This window comes from Dermacentor andersoni, chromosome 11 (assembly GCF_023375885.2).
Source record: "Dermacentor andersoni chromosome 11, qqDerAnde1_hic_scaffold, whole genome shotgun sequence".
NCBI classification, from domain to species: Eukaryota; Metazoa; Arthropoda; class Arachnida; order Ixodida; family Ixodidae; genus Dermacentor; species Dermacentor andersoni.
Genome location: NC_092824.1, coordinates 60,711,098 through 60,727,109, shown reverse-complemented (window position 1 = coordinate 60,727,109; position 16,012 = coordinate 60,711,098). Strand labels below are relative to the sequence as shown.

General features: G+C 45.3%; 1 protein-coding gene across 1 annotated transcript in view; it reads right to left on the bottom strand.

The window, feature by feature from the left end:
• LOC126517517 (receptor-type tyrosine-protein phosphatase T-like) overlaps positions 1 to 16,012 on the bottom strand; it is a 146,766-nt gene that overhangs the window by 105,371 nt on the left and 25,383 nt on the right. Inside the window, exons 2-4 of the mRNA XM_050167252.3 lie at positions 13,374 to 13,455; positions 1,589 to 1,658; positions 449 to 591 (exon numbers count right to left, since the gene is read on the bottom strand). Coding sequence (XP_050023209.1) covers positions 449 to 591; positions 1,589 to 1,658; positions 13,374 to 13,455 — 295 coding nt within the window. The remainder of the gene's footprint in view (positions 1 to 448; positions 592 to 1,588; positions 1,659 to 13,373; positions 13,456 to 16,012) is intronic.

Below are 16,012 nucleotides of genomic sequence, written 5' to 3'. Positions count from 1 at the left end.
GTTCTATGGTTGAAAAAAACCCAGAATTAAATCTTGAAGTGGCAGCGCAATAAGACGAAGACAGAAGACCAGAAATACCCAGAAATAAATATTTGGGGGGAAGGGGGCCGCCGCAGGCTCCGGTGACGGGTAATAAGCTGTTTGCAAACCTCGGCACAAGTATTCTTCTTGTTTCTTTCGTTTTGTTTCGTTTTAGTATTGCTTTGCGGTACCTAACCTCCATAAAAAAGCGTTCCTAACAACATAGGCGACCTGCTATGCCCGTGTTCATATGCTTCATTTGCTACGGCCGTAAGCGGCCGCAAGGTCACTGGGTGCGGTTTAGGGCCGCAGTGGCCGCTACATTGTAGGGGCGGATCTGAGAACTAGATGGCGGTAGCCATGTGTTCAAAACATAGCTCCGTATTATTTTATATGCGAGTTGACCTCACATAGAATTGCTACTTACCTTTCGGAAGTAACCCCATATCGCGTCGAAGCTGCGAAGTCCTGGCGCTCCTTTCTGTATACTGTGAAGGATGCGGTCAGCGCCGAAGTGTTCCAGGCCGATATTCGCAAGTCATGGAGTGCGCTCTTGCACAAGGATGACCTCTAAAAAGGAAACAAAAGCACGCAAAATTTTGTTTTTTAATTTAACGTGCCAGTGCTATTGAACACACCCTTCTGGCAGTGTCGTATGCAAGTAGTAAAGTAATGAGACACACTGCCGTACATCACTCTTTAGTAGTAGCCCCATCATCATCGGAAGAGCCAGAAGCCTTGGCAATCGCGTGGTTACCTTTAACTACTTCCTCTTGCGAAAATATGGGTACGAAAAATTAACGCAAAGAGTATGTTTTGTTCATTTTATTCTTACCATGTCATCGCTTTCAGAAAAAAAACAATCAATATATTGAAGCGTGCAGTTACAAACAAAATTAGTGACGCCTTTGCTGCCTTGACAAAAAAAGACAGAACAATTTTTTTAGCGCAATTTATGCTAGGAAACGAGGAAACGTCTGTTTACGAAAAACTAAATGATCATTTAAAAGCCATTTTATGGGCCACGAGAATTTAGCTATTATTTGGCGAAGTTTACAAGGTTCCCGCAGCACACAGCACTTTGCGGTTTAAGCATTAACGCTTTAACGCGTTTTATCGCAATTTTGATTCATGTCGATATTTGTAGCTCATGAATTCAGCTGATTGTACTGGTAAAATCTCAAAAGAAAATAGATGGGCCTTGGGAAACTGAAGGATGGCTAAGTACTTGTTGCCTTGAAAGTCAGAAAATTTATCTTTTCTTTTTTGGACACTTAGAGAGGAGACAGAATTTCCTACACTGAGATGCTCATTTCAATTATGGTGATTGCGTAACCACTACACATTTTTCCGCACTTCCAATGGTTTAATGTGCAGTCCTGCTTCTCAGAAAACATAAGTATACATGCAAATAGATAAAAGTGGTCGCTACTATACTTGAGTCTGAACACAGACGCTAGACTCCATTGCATTACCATTACAAAAAACACACTGATATAACCACGAAGCGGTGTACCTACAAAAATTTTATAAATTTGCGGTCATGAACTTAGGTGAAAACACCCACCGTTGAGTAGAAAACTGTTCCATAAACATGTGCGTCGTCCCTGGTAAGACATGACGACAAGCAGTGCACACTGAAAAAGCAGACGAAAACACCTTTACCTATCCACTTCTATAAAATTTCCAAAATATGTTTCACACAGATTGCCCGAATCAAAAAGCGTGTCCTCACCGGGGACACACTACAGTGTCATTGTGAAATTGGCACCAATTCGTTACAGATAGGTTACAGAGATGTGTGACACGTTAGAACCTTTTGCGGATGCATGTTGTATACGGCTAATTGCTGTGGCGGCGAGCAGACGACGTGGTGCGGATTAACGTATTTCGAGGGTTGTTAGACCTTCCAATAGGCTAAGGAGTCCTGCACTTTCCACAGGGGTGCAAATTACATTTGAGATGGAGTATAGTTACGGGTTTCAACTCTTCGAAATGTCGATAAAGGCGCAAATAAATGGGGTAAAAACATTCGTTAAATTTTTCTGGTTACGCATGCAGCGCCGCGAAGCGAGGCTTTCTGCCCCAGCACTTTGTGCAGTGGCGTAGCCGGTAATTTCGGTGCAGAGGGAGCTTGCACTTGACATAGGGAAGAGGGGGGGGGGGGGCGCAGATGGTTGCTGTCACACGTCGTTTTAAGCAAGCTATCCTGGTACATCATAAACGCGGGGCGGGGGGGGAGTAGTGCACGTGCCCGGTGCGTCCCCCCTCTCCCCATCAAGTCAACACCCCTGCCTATGTTACGCAATAGTGTGGCAAAACATGAAACTGCGTCGGCACTTCCATCTTCCGAAAACCTGATTCCAATTAGCGCTTGAGCAATAGAAGGGGTGAACAGGACCGCTTTGTCACGTAGGTGAAACTTTTATTTAGACCACCCTACTTGCCCCAGGCAAGTTCGAAGCACGCTGCACGATTCCGCTTGTCCAAAATCAGGTCAAATAAAACAATAATTTGAATTTCACTCTACCTGACTATATTGAAACCTACAACCCTGTAATTAACATTTTATGGCGATTCCCTGCAACTATTAGATGATTATATATACACAGGGGGTTTCAAAGTTCAGCACGCAGGACCCGACGTAGCATATGCAGGAAAGAGACGGCGAACATTTTTGAAGACGTACTTACTTAACGTTTACGGCTGGTAGACAAGCCTCAAAAGTACCTTCGTACGAGTCCGCGTCTTACTCCTTTCTCTCGTCCCTTTTCGTGCGCTAAAAACATAAAAGTTATGCAACACCAACATGCCCAAACTTACGCTATTTCGAGTTTTGTACCTCCCAGGTACATATAATCGAGTTTTTTAAACAGACATAGCAGGAACGTAGATATCGCGAGAGGAATATTTATGTCTCTCATTCCTCCTCAACATCCTCCGCTCCGACGTAGGGAGGCAGAGCCTGTGGTGACGCCGCGCCCACAGAGTTACGTCACCCGGCGTCAACGTTCTGTTTCTTCTTTCGCTGCTACATTTCGCGCAAATTAACGGGTGCTGGGTGCTGTTGGCAACATGGTATTTCCGGTCACCTGCTTGTGAGTGCGCGCGGCTGGGCAACTGGTCCTCGAAACCGCTTTTTGGTAACGTCGTATTTGCGCGGTCTTGTTTCAACCGTGTGCATAGTTACATCGGTAGCGCACCTAGGAGCTCGCCGATGTATCGCGCGCTCCGTGCTAGCATATTATATACTCAGTGTGCACATTGACCAGCACGGGATCCGCGGCGTTGGAACTAAGCGGCAGCACGCCATCATAAGCTTGGTAAGGTCTGAGACCACTTCTTGCTTTCAAAACCACTCGAAACAAACGAGGTACGAAGGCGGTCATGCCGAAAAGGCAGTTTGGTCAAAAATAGTTTGAAAGCACGCGGGCGCGCTGGAACTGGGCGCCTATGAGTCATGGCTGACCGTCAGCAGACGACAGTTGGTTCCGGCCGGAAGTGCGGCAACCATATGAAAATTTAAAGCGAAGTTTCCCTTAATTCGGCTATACCTCAGCCCGTTTAGTTAACTATGTCAATTAACATCCCCGGTAACAGTAGAAAGACGCTCACTGATCCAAACACCCTTCTTGAGTGATGTAAGCGATCAGCCAATAGCAGCTGTCTAAGGGAATGTGCTTTCTGACGAAATAAAGCACGCAGAAGAGAGTGAGCAAATGCCTTCATTTGAAACGACAGCGTTTGAAAGAAAGGTGACTTCGCGCGTCGCTTGTGAGCTCCACGCGCCGCGCACGAGTGCAAAGTTTGGCTGAGATGTTCACAGCAGCATGTACCATCCGCCGAATGTTTTTTTTTTTTTTTTTCGCGAAGCCCGCGGGGTGGTTCGGGGCCCCTTTAAGAACAGGCAGTTTTGCAACGGCATGTTTCAGCAACGGCAGGGCTGACCTAACCGAGCCTTTAATCGCAGCTCACCTGTGATAAATGAGACATCTAAAGCAATTGAGAAAAACGGTTGAATCGTCGGAGGGCTATCGCAGGTCCCCGTGCGGGATCAAGTTTCAAGCTGCAAAGCGAAAATATTTTCGAAGAGCTCGAGAAACGCCGGCACAACCGTAGTTGCTTTCGTCGTCTCCAGTGCTCGCACACTGCGTGCCACCTAAGTAACATTGCAGGATGCAATGTGCGTGTTACATGTATGTATACAACCTTCATGACGAAAATAAATATTTATGCCGAGCAAACTCGACGTTGATGGACAGAGCCTCTGCTTTGTCCTGTCCGCTGTTTAATGTGCCAGGTTGCTCTTTGGTATTTGGGCATGAGGCCATTAAGCAAGCTTTAATGGGGCGCGTTCTCACTGTACCGTGTTTTAATATTATATATGTTTTTAAATAATAATTGTACCATACTTCATTATTTCATTTTTTAAATTAAATTTCTTCCAGTTTCCTTTTTTTTTCTCTATGAGCACAATGTGCCCTTTTCATGGGTTATCGACAGTTGGGAACATTTCCTGCACCGCAAATCCTAATCTCCTTGTAGCCATATTCGAAAATGCTAACGTCATCAGTTTATCATTGTTAACATTATGTGACTCGATGAAAGTGAGAAGTTGAATTGTGAAGTCATGAAAATGACAAATTATAGAGGCTTGCGCGCCAGAACAACGGTATTGACCTCAGCGTCTCTAAAATGTGCTGCGAAAGATATTGACTTTCTTTGTACCGTTGTCACAAGAACATACCTCGACTGCCTCGTTTGCACCGGAAAATTTCCGTACAAAAAGGAAAAAAATATGAATGCAGGAAGAAATAAATAAATAAAGAAAGAAAGAAAGAAAGACAAAAAGAAAGAAAGAAAGAATGAATGAAAGAAAGAAAGGAAAGAAAGAACGAAATCGAGAGAGAGAGAAAAATAACTTTTGTTTGTATAGCCGGCAGATTGGTGGGCAGGGCAACCCCGCCTAGATGGCGGCCAGAAGCCCTTGAGCTCTAGCGGGATCCTCGGCCTGCTGGACGGCCAAAAATTGGTCTTCGGGGGCCGAGCTGAGCAACACGGTCTCCCACTGCTTCCGATCCTTCATTTTTTGGCCCTGTCGAGGCACCCGAAGGCAGGCCCAGATGATGTGATCCAGGTCCGCCCTTTCTTGACAAAATTTACATTTGGCCGAATATTGTTTTAGGCAATAATGATTATAAGTCACCGGATTTGGATACGTATTTGTTTTGAAGGAAGCGCCACGCCACCGCCTGCTGCATATTAAGTGATTGGTGTGCGGGAGGAAAACGCACCCTCCCTAATCAGTAATAGTTAGTTATCTCGCTGTAGCCAACCATCCGGTCCCCTGTCAGCCCCAGTCGCGTCACCCCGGTGGCTCGGCTTGTGAGTCTTAAAGCCATGGTGTCGGCCGCCTCATTGCCGGAGAGGGAGGAGTGCGCAGGCGCCCAGATTATATGGACAACCCGCTGACCGTAGAAGATGGCGAAGATTCGTTGTGATTCCGGCGCACTGCGCCCCTTTGCGTAATTCAAAATTGCGGTTTTAGAATCACTGACTACTATCGTGGCCAATGTGGAAGCCATTGCGAGAGCAATGACCGATTCCACAGCCACATCGGCTCTGTTGGTTTTAATACATCCGTTGACCCCCCTTAAGATCACCCTCCGAGTTCACTGCAACGATAGACATGTTCTGATTAGTCGTGTACTCTGCCGCATCGACGTACACCACGTCCTGAGAGCGTTGTAATCTCCTGTGTATAGCCTTTGTCCTTTCCTCCTGCCTTTCCCTGGGGTGTTCGGGGTGCATGTTTTTGGGTAGCGGTGGGTAATAAGCTGCTTCCTTATGTCGTGGGGAATGTCTACTGTAGTGCCATAGTGTGATGAGTATGTTACTCCAAGCTTGTGAAGTATGTGTCTGCCAGGGTATGTGTCTCCTGGTGTTAGTGTGAGTCTTTTGTATTGGGCTATCGTATGGGCTTCTATGAGTTCTTCGAGTGTGTTGTGGACACCTAAGGCTAGGAGCCTGTCATTCGATGTGTTTATCGTCAAACCTATGGCTTGTTTGAATGAGCGTCTAAGGATGGCTTCGATTTTTGTCTTTTCTGCTACTTGGAGATTTAGGTAAGGGGTTACATATACTATGCGGCTAATGACAAGAGCCTGGATTAGTCGTACGAAATTGTTCTCGTTCATCCCATAATGGCGATTAGCTATTCCTTTAATTAGTCTCATTGTTTGTTGTGCGCAGTTTTCTAGTATTCTGATTGTTTCCCCGTTGTGGCCGTTCCTAAAAGAAATCGAAAAGTAAAAATAATAAAGAAAAAAAAAGCCCTCGACATGGCCGTCGGTTAAGACCGATTTCCGCAGTCGAAAAAAAAAAAGAGAAGAAGCATTGCTTGTCGCGAGCCAATCAGAATGCAAAATTACGAGAGAACAGAGGGGAAAGAGGCGGTAACTGCTCGTGGATGCAAACATCCGGTTTGCAATTTGGCGAACGGTGCTGGCATGACCAATCACACCGCTCATTTCAAGTGTATTTGCTGGTGTTTTGTCGATTTGTGCCGTGGTTCACGCGAAAAGGAGTATGCAGGACAGGTGTGCAGTGTTGGACATGAACAAAAAAATTATAGGTTTTCTACGTGTCAAAACCACGACCTGATTATGAGGAAAGCCGTAGTGGGGCGCTCCGAAATAATCTGGATCCCCTGGGGTTTTTTAAGGTGCACGTGAATCTAAGTACACGGGTCTTCTCGCGTTTCGCCCCCATCGGAATTCGGCCGCCATGGTGGGGATTGGACCCCGCGTCCTCGTGCTTAGCAGCGCAGCAGCATAGCCACTAAGCAACCCCTAGGGGGTAGCGTTGGACATGGAAGATATGCACGTTGAAGCAGCTCTCTGTACCTGCATGTATAGCTTCTTATTTCATCGTGGTGATGCGTTGAATAGTAATGCCGTTATCACTCAAGCATCCGTTGTAACTTTGATTGTTCTTCGAATAAGCACGCGGCTTATCCTGTGCGGCTACAGAACAGGTATTCGCCTTTAACTCAGGAAGATGACCTTAGTGTTGAAGCAATGAACGACAATCGTATGGGTATCATTAAGGAGTGTGCAATAGAAGTCGATGGTAACTCCGTTAGACAGGATACCAGTCAGCTATCGCAGGAGACGAATGATCTGATCAAGAAACGCCAATGTATGAAAGCATCTAATTCTACAGGTAGAATAGAACTGGCAGAACATTCCAAGTTAATCAACAAGCGTAAGACAACTGACATAAGGAACTATAATAGGGATCGGATTGAACATGCTCTCAGGAACGGAGGAAGCCTAAAAGCAGTGAAGAAGAAACTATGAATAGGCAAGAATCAGATGTATACGTTAAGGTACTAAGCCGGCAATATCATTACTAATATGGATGAGATCGTCAAGTGACTGAGGAGTTCTATAGACATTTATACAGTACCAGTGGCACCCACGACGACAATGGAAGAGAGTAGTCCAGAGGAATTGGAAATCCCACAAGTAACGCCGAAACAAGTAAAGCCTTGAGAGCTATGTAAAGGGGAAGGCAACTGTGGAGGATCAGGTAACAGCAGATTTGTTGAAGGATGGTGGCCATATTCTTCTAGAAGAACTTGCTACCCTGTATACGCAGTGCCTCATGACTTCGAGCATACCGGAGTCTTGGAAGAACGCTCACATAATCATAATCCATATAAAAGGGGACGCCAAAGACTTGAAAAATTATAGACCGATGAGCTTACTGTCCGTTGCCTACGAAGTATTTGCTAAGGTGATCGCAAATAGAATCAGGAACACATTAGACTTCTGTCAACCAAAAGGCCAGGCAGGATTCCGCAAAGGCTACTCAACAATAGCCCATATTCACACTATCAATCAGGTGATAGAGAAATGTGCGGAATATAAACAAAAGTTATATATAGGTTTCATTGAATACAAGAAAGCGTTTGATTCAGTCGAAACCTCAGCAGTCATGCAGGCATTGCGGAATCAGGGTGTAGACGAGTCGTATGTAAAACTACTGAAAGATATCTATAGCGGCTCCACAGCCACCGTAGTCCTCCATAAAGAAAGCAACAAAATCACAATAAAGAAAGGCGTCAGGCATGAAGATACGATCTCTACAATGCTATTCCCAGCGTGTTTACAGGAGGTATTCAGAGACCTGGTTTGGGAAGAACTGGGGATACGAGTTAATGGAGAATACCTTAGTAATTTGCGATTCGCTGGTGATATTGCCTTGCTTAGTAACTTAGGGGACCGATTGCTGTGCACGCTCACTGACCTGGAGAGGCAAAGCAGAAGGGTGGGTCTGAAAATTAATCTACAGAAAACAAATGTTTAACAGTCTCGGAAGAAAACAGCCGTTTACGATAGGCAGCGAGGCACTGGAAATGCTAAGGGAATACATCAGCTTAGGGCAGATAATGACCGGTGATCCGCATTATGAGACTGAAATAATCAGGAGAATAAGAATGGGCTGGGGTGCGTTTGGCAGGCATTCTCAGATCATGAACAGTAGGTTGCCATTATCCCTCAAGAGAAAAGTGTATAACAGCTGCGTCATACCAGTACTCACGTACAGGGCAGAAATCTGGAGGTTTACGAAAAGGGTTCTACTTAAATTAAGGACGGCGCAACGAGCTCTGAATAGAAGAATGATGGGAGTAACGTTCAGGGATAAGAAAAGAGCAGATTGGGTGAGGGAACAAACGCGAGGTAATGACATCTTAGTTGAAATCAAGAAAAAGAAATGGGCATGGGCAGGACATGTAATGAGGAGGGAAGATAACTGATGGTCATTAAGAGTTACGGACTGGATTGCAAGGGAAGGGAAGCGCAGCAGGGGGCGGCAGAAAGTTAGGTGGGCGGATGAGATTAAGATGTTTGCAGGGACAACATGGCGACAATTAGTACATGGCCGGGGTAGTTGAAGAAGTATGGGAGAGGCCTCTGCCCTGCAGTGGGCGTAACCAGGCTGCTGCTGCTGCTGCTGCTGATGATGATGATGATTATCTTCTGCTGTGTATATCTATGTGTTTCACAATACTGCTGGTGAGCGCGGCCGACGTCGTCCTCATCTCTTTTTTTTTTTTTTTTTTGATTGACACGGAATAGTCCTGCACGAATCGTCAATTCAGAACAAACCTTCAAGACGTTTTCTCTGGAAAGTTTCAGCGCCCGTTCTTTCGCCGCGATAGCAAGTTCAGAACGATACCTGCTGCGCCAATGGCAATGTTAGCACCTTTTGCCGGCGGATATTTGGAAAGTAATGTAGGCTCATGATTGCTGCTAAGCCGATATTATTTCGCTATGTCGCGGTTTGAATTTGGGATTTTCAAAAGTTATGATTGCAAATTTTTATTAGAAAATTCTTTTTTTTATTTACCTGCACAGTCAGTTCAATTCTTCGCGTTGGTTATGCCCGCATCTTCATAAATCTTTCTCAATAAGCCAAATTACGTTGTGCATCGCAAATTATCTTAATGAAATGGGTTTCAACTGAACAAAAAAGAATAACACACGCAGGCGGTAGCGCTCGCAACAAATTGGAGATATAGGGCGATATGGCACTGGCGAAATATTCCAGCGAAGTGGAGGTATCGCGCAAAAACATACCCGGCCTCATGCAACCACTCAGTGAGAATTCCTGCGATCTCCACATTGAGACTACATTGGGTGTTGCTTTGTATACAGCAACAAATGTCAATGTCTATGATTGCTTCTATAACGAGAATAAAAAAGCGAAAAAAGTGACTCGGCGGACTCCACTGCAACGACCGCACACAGTGGCCGTGCATTACGTTTTGCGAAAACAGAAGGCACTGCTTTTTCTGTTAAGCGCTCTGTATTTTCAGGCTGCTCGCCGCCAGACGCTTTGCAGTTAAAAAGAAATCTTCTCTCGTTTTGAACAGATTAACTGAAACGTGTAGGAACGCACACGCAAGGGACTTGGCTTGAGTGTCGGCAACTAAACCACGAGGACCGCTTAGTGTTATATCTTGTACTACGTCAGCGGCGTGCCCCAGGAATAGGGCGCCGCCGTGCCTTGGGCGTTCTCGCACCCAACACCGGCCGAGATTGTTGTTGGAAGAAGTAAGGACAAAGCGTAGGCAAATGCACGTACTACCGAACATTCACATGATGGATGAATCGCTGTATGAATCGTTGACAAGGCGACTCGGCGTGGCCAAGGCCGATCGCGTGCGGCGAAACTGAACGCAAACCGAACGTGCGTTTCCAAAGACGTTCTCCGATCGTGCACCAGTATTGGGCTCTTTGAGTGCGCGCAATATACATAATCTCACCGGGTTTGGTGGCCCGAGCGCACTTAGGTAGCCTTTGATAGGCACGTGCGTATTAGTGCTAAACGTGACGTAGTCTTGCATTTATGAAGGCTCCCTGTGCTGCTGCTCATGGTGATTTATTGGCATCCCCTTCGAAACGGGGCGGTGACAAACACTCACCTAGCCTGCACGATTTAGTCCGGCATCTATACACGTCCTCTGTCTAGCACTCTTGTACACATCTGCTTAATCTTTCTTTTTTTTATTTTCGCTTGAAAATCTACATTCCACCGCTACAGCTATCACTCACTGTAAGAGCACGTTGAGAGTGGCGCCACCTGCAGACATCGTTGCAAATCGCGGACAGTAGACACCGAAGGTGCTCTTGGCAGGCTGATGACATATTTACACATCGTGTCTTGACTTATATAGCTTTATATTGGATTTGTAAATTGAATCCAAGTTCAGTTTGTACCGGTTGCGATAGTTAGGACGAAAAAACAGTGTAATGCCTTTTGCCCGAGACATATGAATTGGAGGACTATGGAGGCGCGACTAGGTGCAGCGGATACAAACAGTGGAACAAAAGAGAATATTTAAAAAGAAATATTCAATAAATGTTATGAATTATTGATCGAGATATCAGATAAACTAACAAAGCTAACTTGGGCCTTTTAAAGTGTGTGTATTTAAACATTAGAATACACTAGTTTGTTCGTGCCGACCTGTACAGTCGCGGACAAAATATTACGGACCATGAAACCTAAGAAAAAGCTGAATATCTCCGCAACCTCACAACGCAATCTGGTATTTGCATTTTGCACCTCGACTAGAATATGCTAACAACGTTGTCGTGGGCAGTTTTACTGGTTACTGCTACAGGCTGCTCGGGAATTGAGCGTTTTCGGAGATCCCGTGGTCCATTTTATTCTGTCCGCGACTGTACATATCACTACTTTTGGAAGCCACAAGAAAAGGCGTAACTGTGGAAGCCTCTGTATAGCTTTTATGACGCGCGGAATGGCACTACGCGCTGGAGCGTGGCCATAGTTGGTCTATATTTCAGTTATTTCTTTGCGCATTTGCGCAAGGCGCGCACTTTACCTCAGATTTCGATTTAGCTATTGTAAAGCCTTTATGGGCAAGCGAACGCATTAGTGTGGTGGACCGTTCCTTATCGCGCGTCCTTAATACGTAATCACTTTCATTTTGTTACAGCGGCTTCCAGTGCGTTTTCATTGGGCGGCATCACAGTTCGCCATTTCATATACGTTGGAAGACTCAGCTGACTCGCAGGCATTAGAGAGATGGAAAGCAAGAAGGCTGTACATGTTCTTCATTATCGGCGTGCTGAATAATAATAATAATAATAATAATAATAATAATAATAATAATAATAATAATAATAATAATAATAATAATAATAATAATAATAATAATAATATTATTATTATTATTATTATTAATAAAAGAAAAAGATGCATGACCCACAGTGCAATCAAACCTCTGCCATCGAGCAAAGCCGTCCGTGGTCTGACAAGGCACAATCACATTTATTTATTTATTATCCATTAGTTAGGTACTGTCACACGTCTACTATCTTTTTTTAATGCCAGGGTTAATGTCTCTGGACATACAGGGATATGGGATGCGGGCGAATAAGGATGATTAAATGAACGAAAAAAGATTTGCGAATCTAATGAAGTCCAGGAGCAATCGAGAATGTGGTCCCTGCATCCAAGCAGTGTAGTGGCTACCTTTGTTCTAAAGCCATTGAGCTCATTGGAACACTCGGCTCGGGCAACCCGTACAAATTTCTCGCCCTATTCCCTTGTGACTGCTCGCGTTTTAAGGCGCCGTCTAAGACTTCATTGTCCTCGGGACCAGCCCACTTCTCCCATCACTTTCGTCGTAGCAGCTTACCCCAAACAGAAACTGTGCGACGTTTTACAGTCTTCGTGGTCCCCAAGTTAATCTCATTGCAATCAACGTTTAACGTGGACTACATTATATAGCTATACGTGCGTATCCGATTGTATAACACGTAGTATTTAACGACATCACATTCCGTGTGTTTCTCGTTTACACTCGCTCACTGCCTATGTACAAACCAAATGTCGCCTCGTCTCAAGCTACCATCGATCGGCCGTCGTAGAAATATTGCCGTTGCCGCCACACGATCGCCTCCTACGTGGTCCCAATCTCATCCTCTTGACAAAATGAAAGTAAACTTGATATACTGTCGTAGTGGTTGTCGTCATGCTGTTGTCGTTTCGCACACGTATAGGCTGTAGTGACCCGCACACACAACTACTCAATTTAGACAAACACGTTGGTCTACCTGATATCGATTTTCGGGACCACAACCGAGGCTGGGTGGTTAGGTACCTTCAATGTGCTTCGGATAACTTTGATTTTCGCATTGTAAAGTATCTTAACAATTTCCATGTCGCTCTTGTAAGGTATTTTCCGCGCTTGAGACGATTGCAGCGAAATGCTCGGACGCATAATTTGCGCTGTTTTGATAAGCGACGGCTAAGGAACACCTCCGATTGTTCAGGTGCGTCAAACCTCGAGCGCAAGCAAATGAAACCACACGAGAGCTTCTTTGTGTCCGCTTGCATGTCTTCGTTGTTTGATGCGCTTAAACACTTCAAAGTATGTCTCACTAACAAGGAAGAACGTCTACGCTTACTGAGGAACACAGTAAAGCAGTGCAAGGAAGTGGATCACTATTTAATTCAGAGCAAGTGGGCATGCGAGTGATTGGAGCATTTAAGTAACCCATGTTCGATTGCTGCGAGCTAACATTAAGCGACGCTAGAGACGACAGGTATAGGTAGTGGCAGGGGAGGATGGAAAATCTCGCAACAAATGCATCAATAACGCTGTCGAGGTTGGCACACCCACTTACGTCGTCTATCCTGTGTGAGGTTGTACCAGCGGCAGACTAATGACGCCTTGGCTACAATATACACTTTTGCGAAGAATCCTAATCATAATAGATGACATTAAAACGTGTGCTGTATGTACTCACGTGCAGACTTGTTCGTATCCACAAGTATTACGAATGAAATCTTCAGCAGTCTCCGTGCAGCCGATAGTGGTGCATCTCGCACCTGTAAAGAAAAGACGCACGCAAGGAAGAGTTTCGTTATTGAAGCGAAAAGCTTCACTACGCTAGTCAACACCGTGCTTCGCGCGAGCCGGCGTATGTCGGAATTGGCTCCGTGAGCGTGTTCGGAGTCGATTTGGCTCCGTGAGCGTGTTCGGAGTCGAATTGGCTCCGTGAGCGTGTTCGGAGTCGAATTGGCTCCGTGAGCGTGTTCGGAGTCGGCGCAGGTGGCCACTGTCGCATGCTATGCGTCATCGTTTGACGTTCGCCGCAAGCACGTGTTTATCGCAGAGGCCAACTATATAATCGTTTGTCAGAGAATAGGCGTGCGAATTCAACATGGAATGAGAAGAGAGTGATACTACCGATACAGAGAGCTGTGTTTATGGCTGTAAGGAAATCGCAATACAATGTGCCCAACAATGATGAATAAAGAAGTTTAATAATCTTGCATAACTTATGTTATGTATCATTGATAAGCAATTTGCATGACTACACAAGGCACCACGTATAGCATAACCATAAGCTAACCAAAGCATATCCATAAATGAAACCGTAAGCATAACCATGGGCTAAATCAAAAAGCATAACCATAAGCTAAATCATAAGCATCACCGAACCTTCGCGCTTCAAAATATCCAGGCTTAACCTTAGCTAAGCCCCAGCCAATTTTTGGGTTCCGTTCACGAAACAAATTAGCAGATAATGCTTTTAGCGAAGTGCGCGGTTATAGCGAAATCGTAGCTTTCATTGTTGGTGGTCCACTGCTCGCGACTGGTGCATTCGGCGGAGCTTGTGCGTACCGGTTGCGCATGCTCCCAATATGGAAGTCTGGAAGCGCATGCTTTAGGCTGACACCCGACAGGGTGAGCGTTGCGCTTGCTCCCAATATGGAAGTCTGGCAGTGCGTGCTTTAGGCTGACACCCGACAGGGTGAGCGTTGCGCTTGCTCCCAATATGGAAGTCTGGCAGTGCGTGCTTTAGGCTGACACCCGACAGGTGAGCGGCGGATGCTTCATTTGCGCGAATCGCCTGGATCACGCGCGCGACTGTCGGCGCCAGTGAGCACATGTTCTGAGCAGGCCAAATTACGGGGGACGCACTAGTTGCTGGCGCCGGCGTCTTAACCCTTCACCCTGATTGCGGCCTCGCTGCTGGGCGCTTTGCGCTCGACGACCCGCGATCGACTACGCAGAATGCTGCGGGACGTCTTCGAAAAAACTCGCGTTGTAACAAACGCAAAAAAAAACAAACGCAAGCGAAGGAGTGCTGTGATGTTGAGCACGTCGGTACTGGAACTGGACTACCATTTCAGAGCCGGCAGACAAGGCCGAAAGGAGGCTGTAGACACCACGATACCAGAAACACGAGAGAATGGGACGGAACTGTAGAGTTGCTGTGCTTTTCGTCTGACGAAGTTCTTGCCGCGAACTCCTGACTTGAGAAGGACGCTTCTTGGGGAGCAATGTACTACTAGGGTCCTTGAATACATCTCTTCTGGTGACGAAACCTCTTTGGAAGTTTAGTATGGGAACAGTAGGTGGCGCCATAGGTGCTCACGCTAGTAGAAGGGCACCAGTCTGCCACGCGTGGATGGCCGGGCTGTGCGATCAGGCAACCCGATAACCAGGACAGGAGCCTCTTCCTCATTCCTTTCAGCATTTTTGCAGGTTCAGCATGCAACGCGAAGTTGAAGCCAAATAATTTATGGTGTGAAGTGTTTGTGCCTAAATTGTACACGGCAACGTTGTGTGATCGACATCGACTCTCCAGGGCGCATTTAGCAACACAAAGGTTCTAGTCAGCTCTCTATTTATAGAACTTTCTAGTTAGTTAGTAAAGTGGTTTGTTTTGTTCGTTAGTCTGTTGTATTTGTTCACTCAGTGAGTTGGTTTTGTTTAGGTTGTTAGCTTAGTTAGGTTAGATAGCTAGTAATTAAGTTTTTATTTAGTAAGGTAAGGTAAATTGGTTATCTTATAGAAAATTAGGTAATTATGCAATTAGTTTAGCTAGATATTTTAGATACTTTATGTAGCTAGTTATTAGGTAGCCACGTATTTAGTGACCAGTTTGTTTAGATAATTAAGGTAATTAGTTTAGTCAGATAATTTTAGTAATGTTACTCGTTAGGTCTTATTGTGGTATAAAGTTTGTAAACAGGGATAAGGTGCCTCAGAAAGTCCCTGTTTACAAACTTTATACCACAGTGTGCTATTCTATCTGTCAGCCCCCTTGTTGATTTTCCTTAGGTCTTAGTTATTCTGTTTGGTTCCTTAGTTACCTCACTGGACGAGGCTGTTTACTCGGATTCGAAAAGTTAGCAAGGCCTCATGCCTTCAAGAATTCTCGAAATTGTGTCCACTTTGAGCTAAGATCACCCACAATGCAGAAACATGAAATTTCCGTTGAAAGTGTACACGTCTGCACAAATAAAGGCTTCGGCTTCAAAATGCTTTCAACACATGCGAACATGTTTTCAGTCAAATGTGAAGTTGAGAGACTCTCGCCGCTTATATAACGGTTCGTTTCCAGTTTTCCCGTAGGTCTTGGTAGAGAAACAA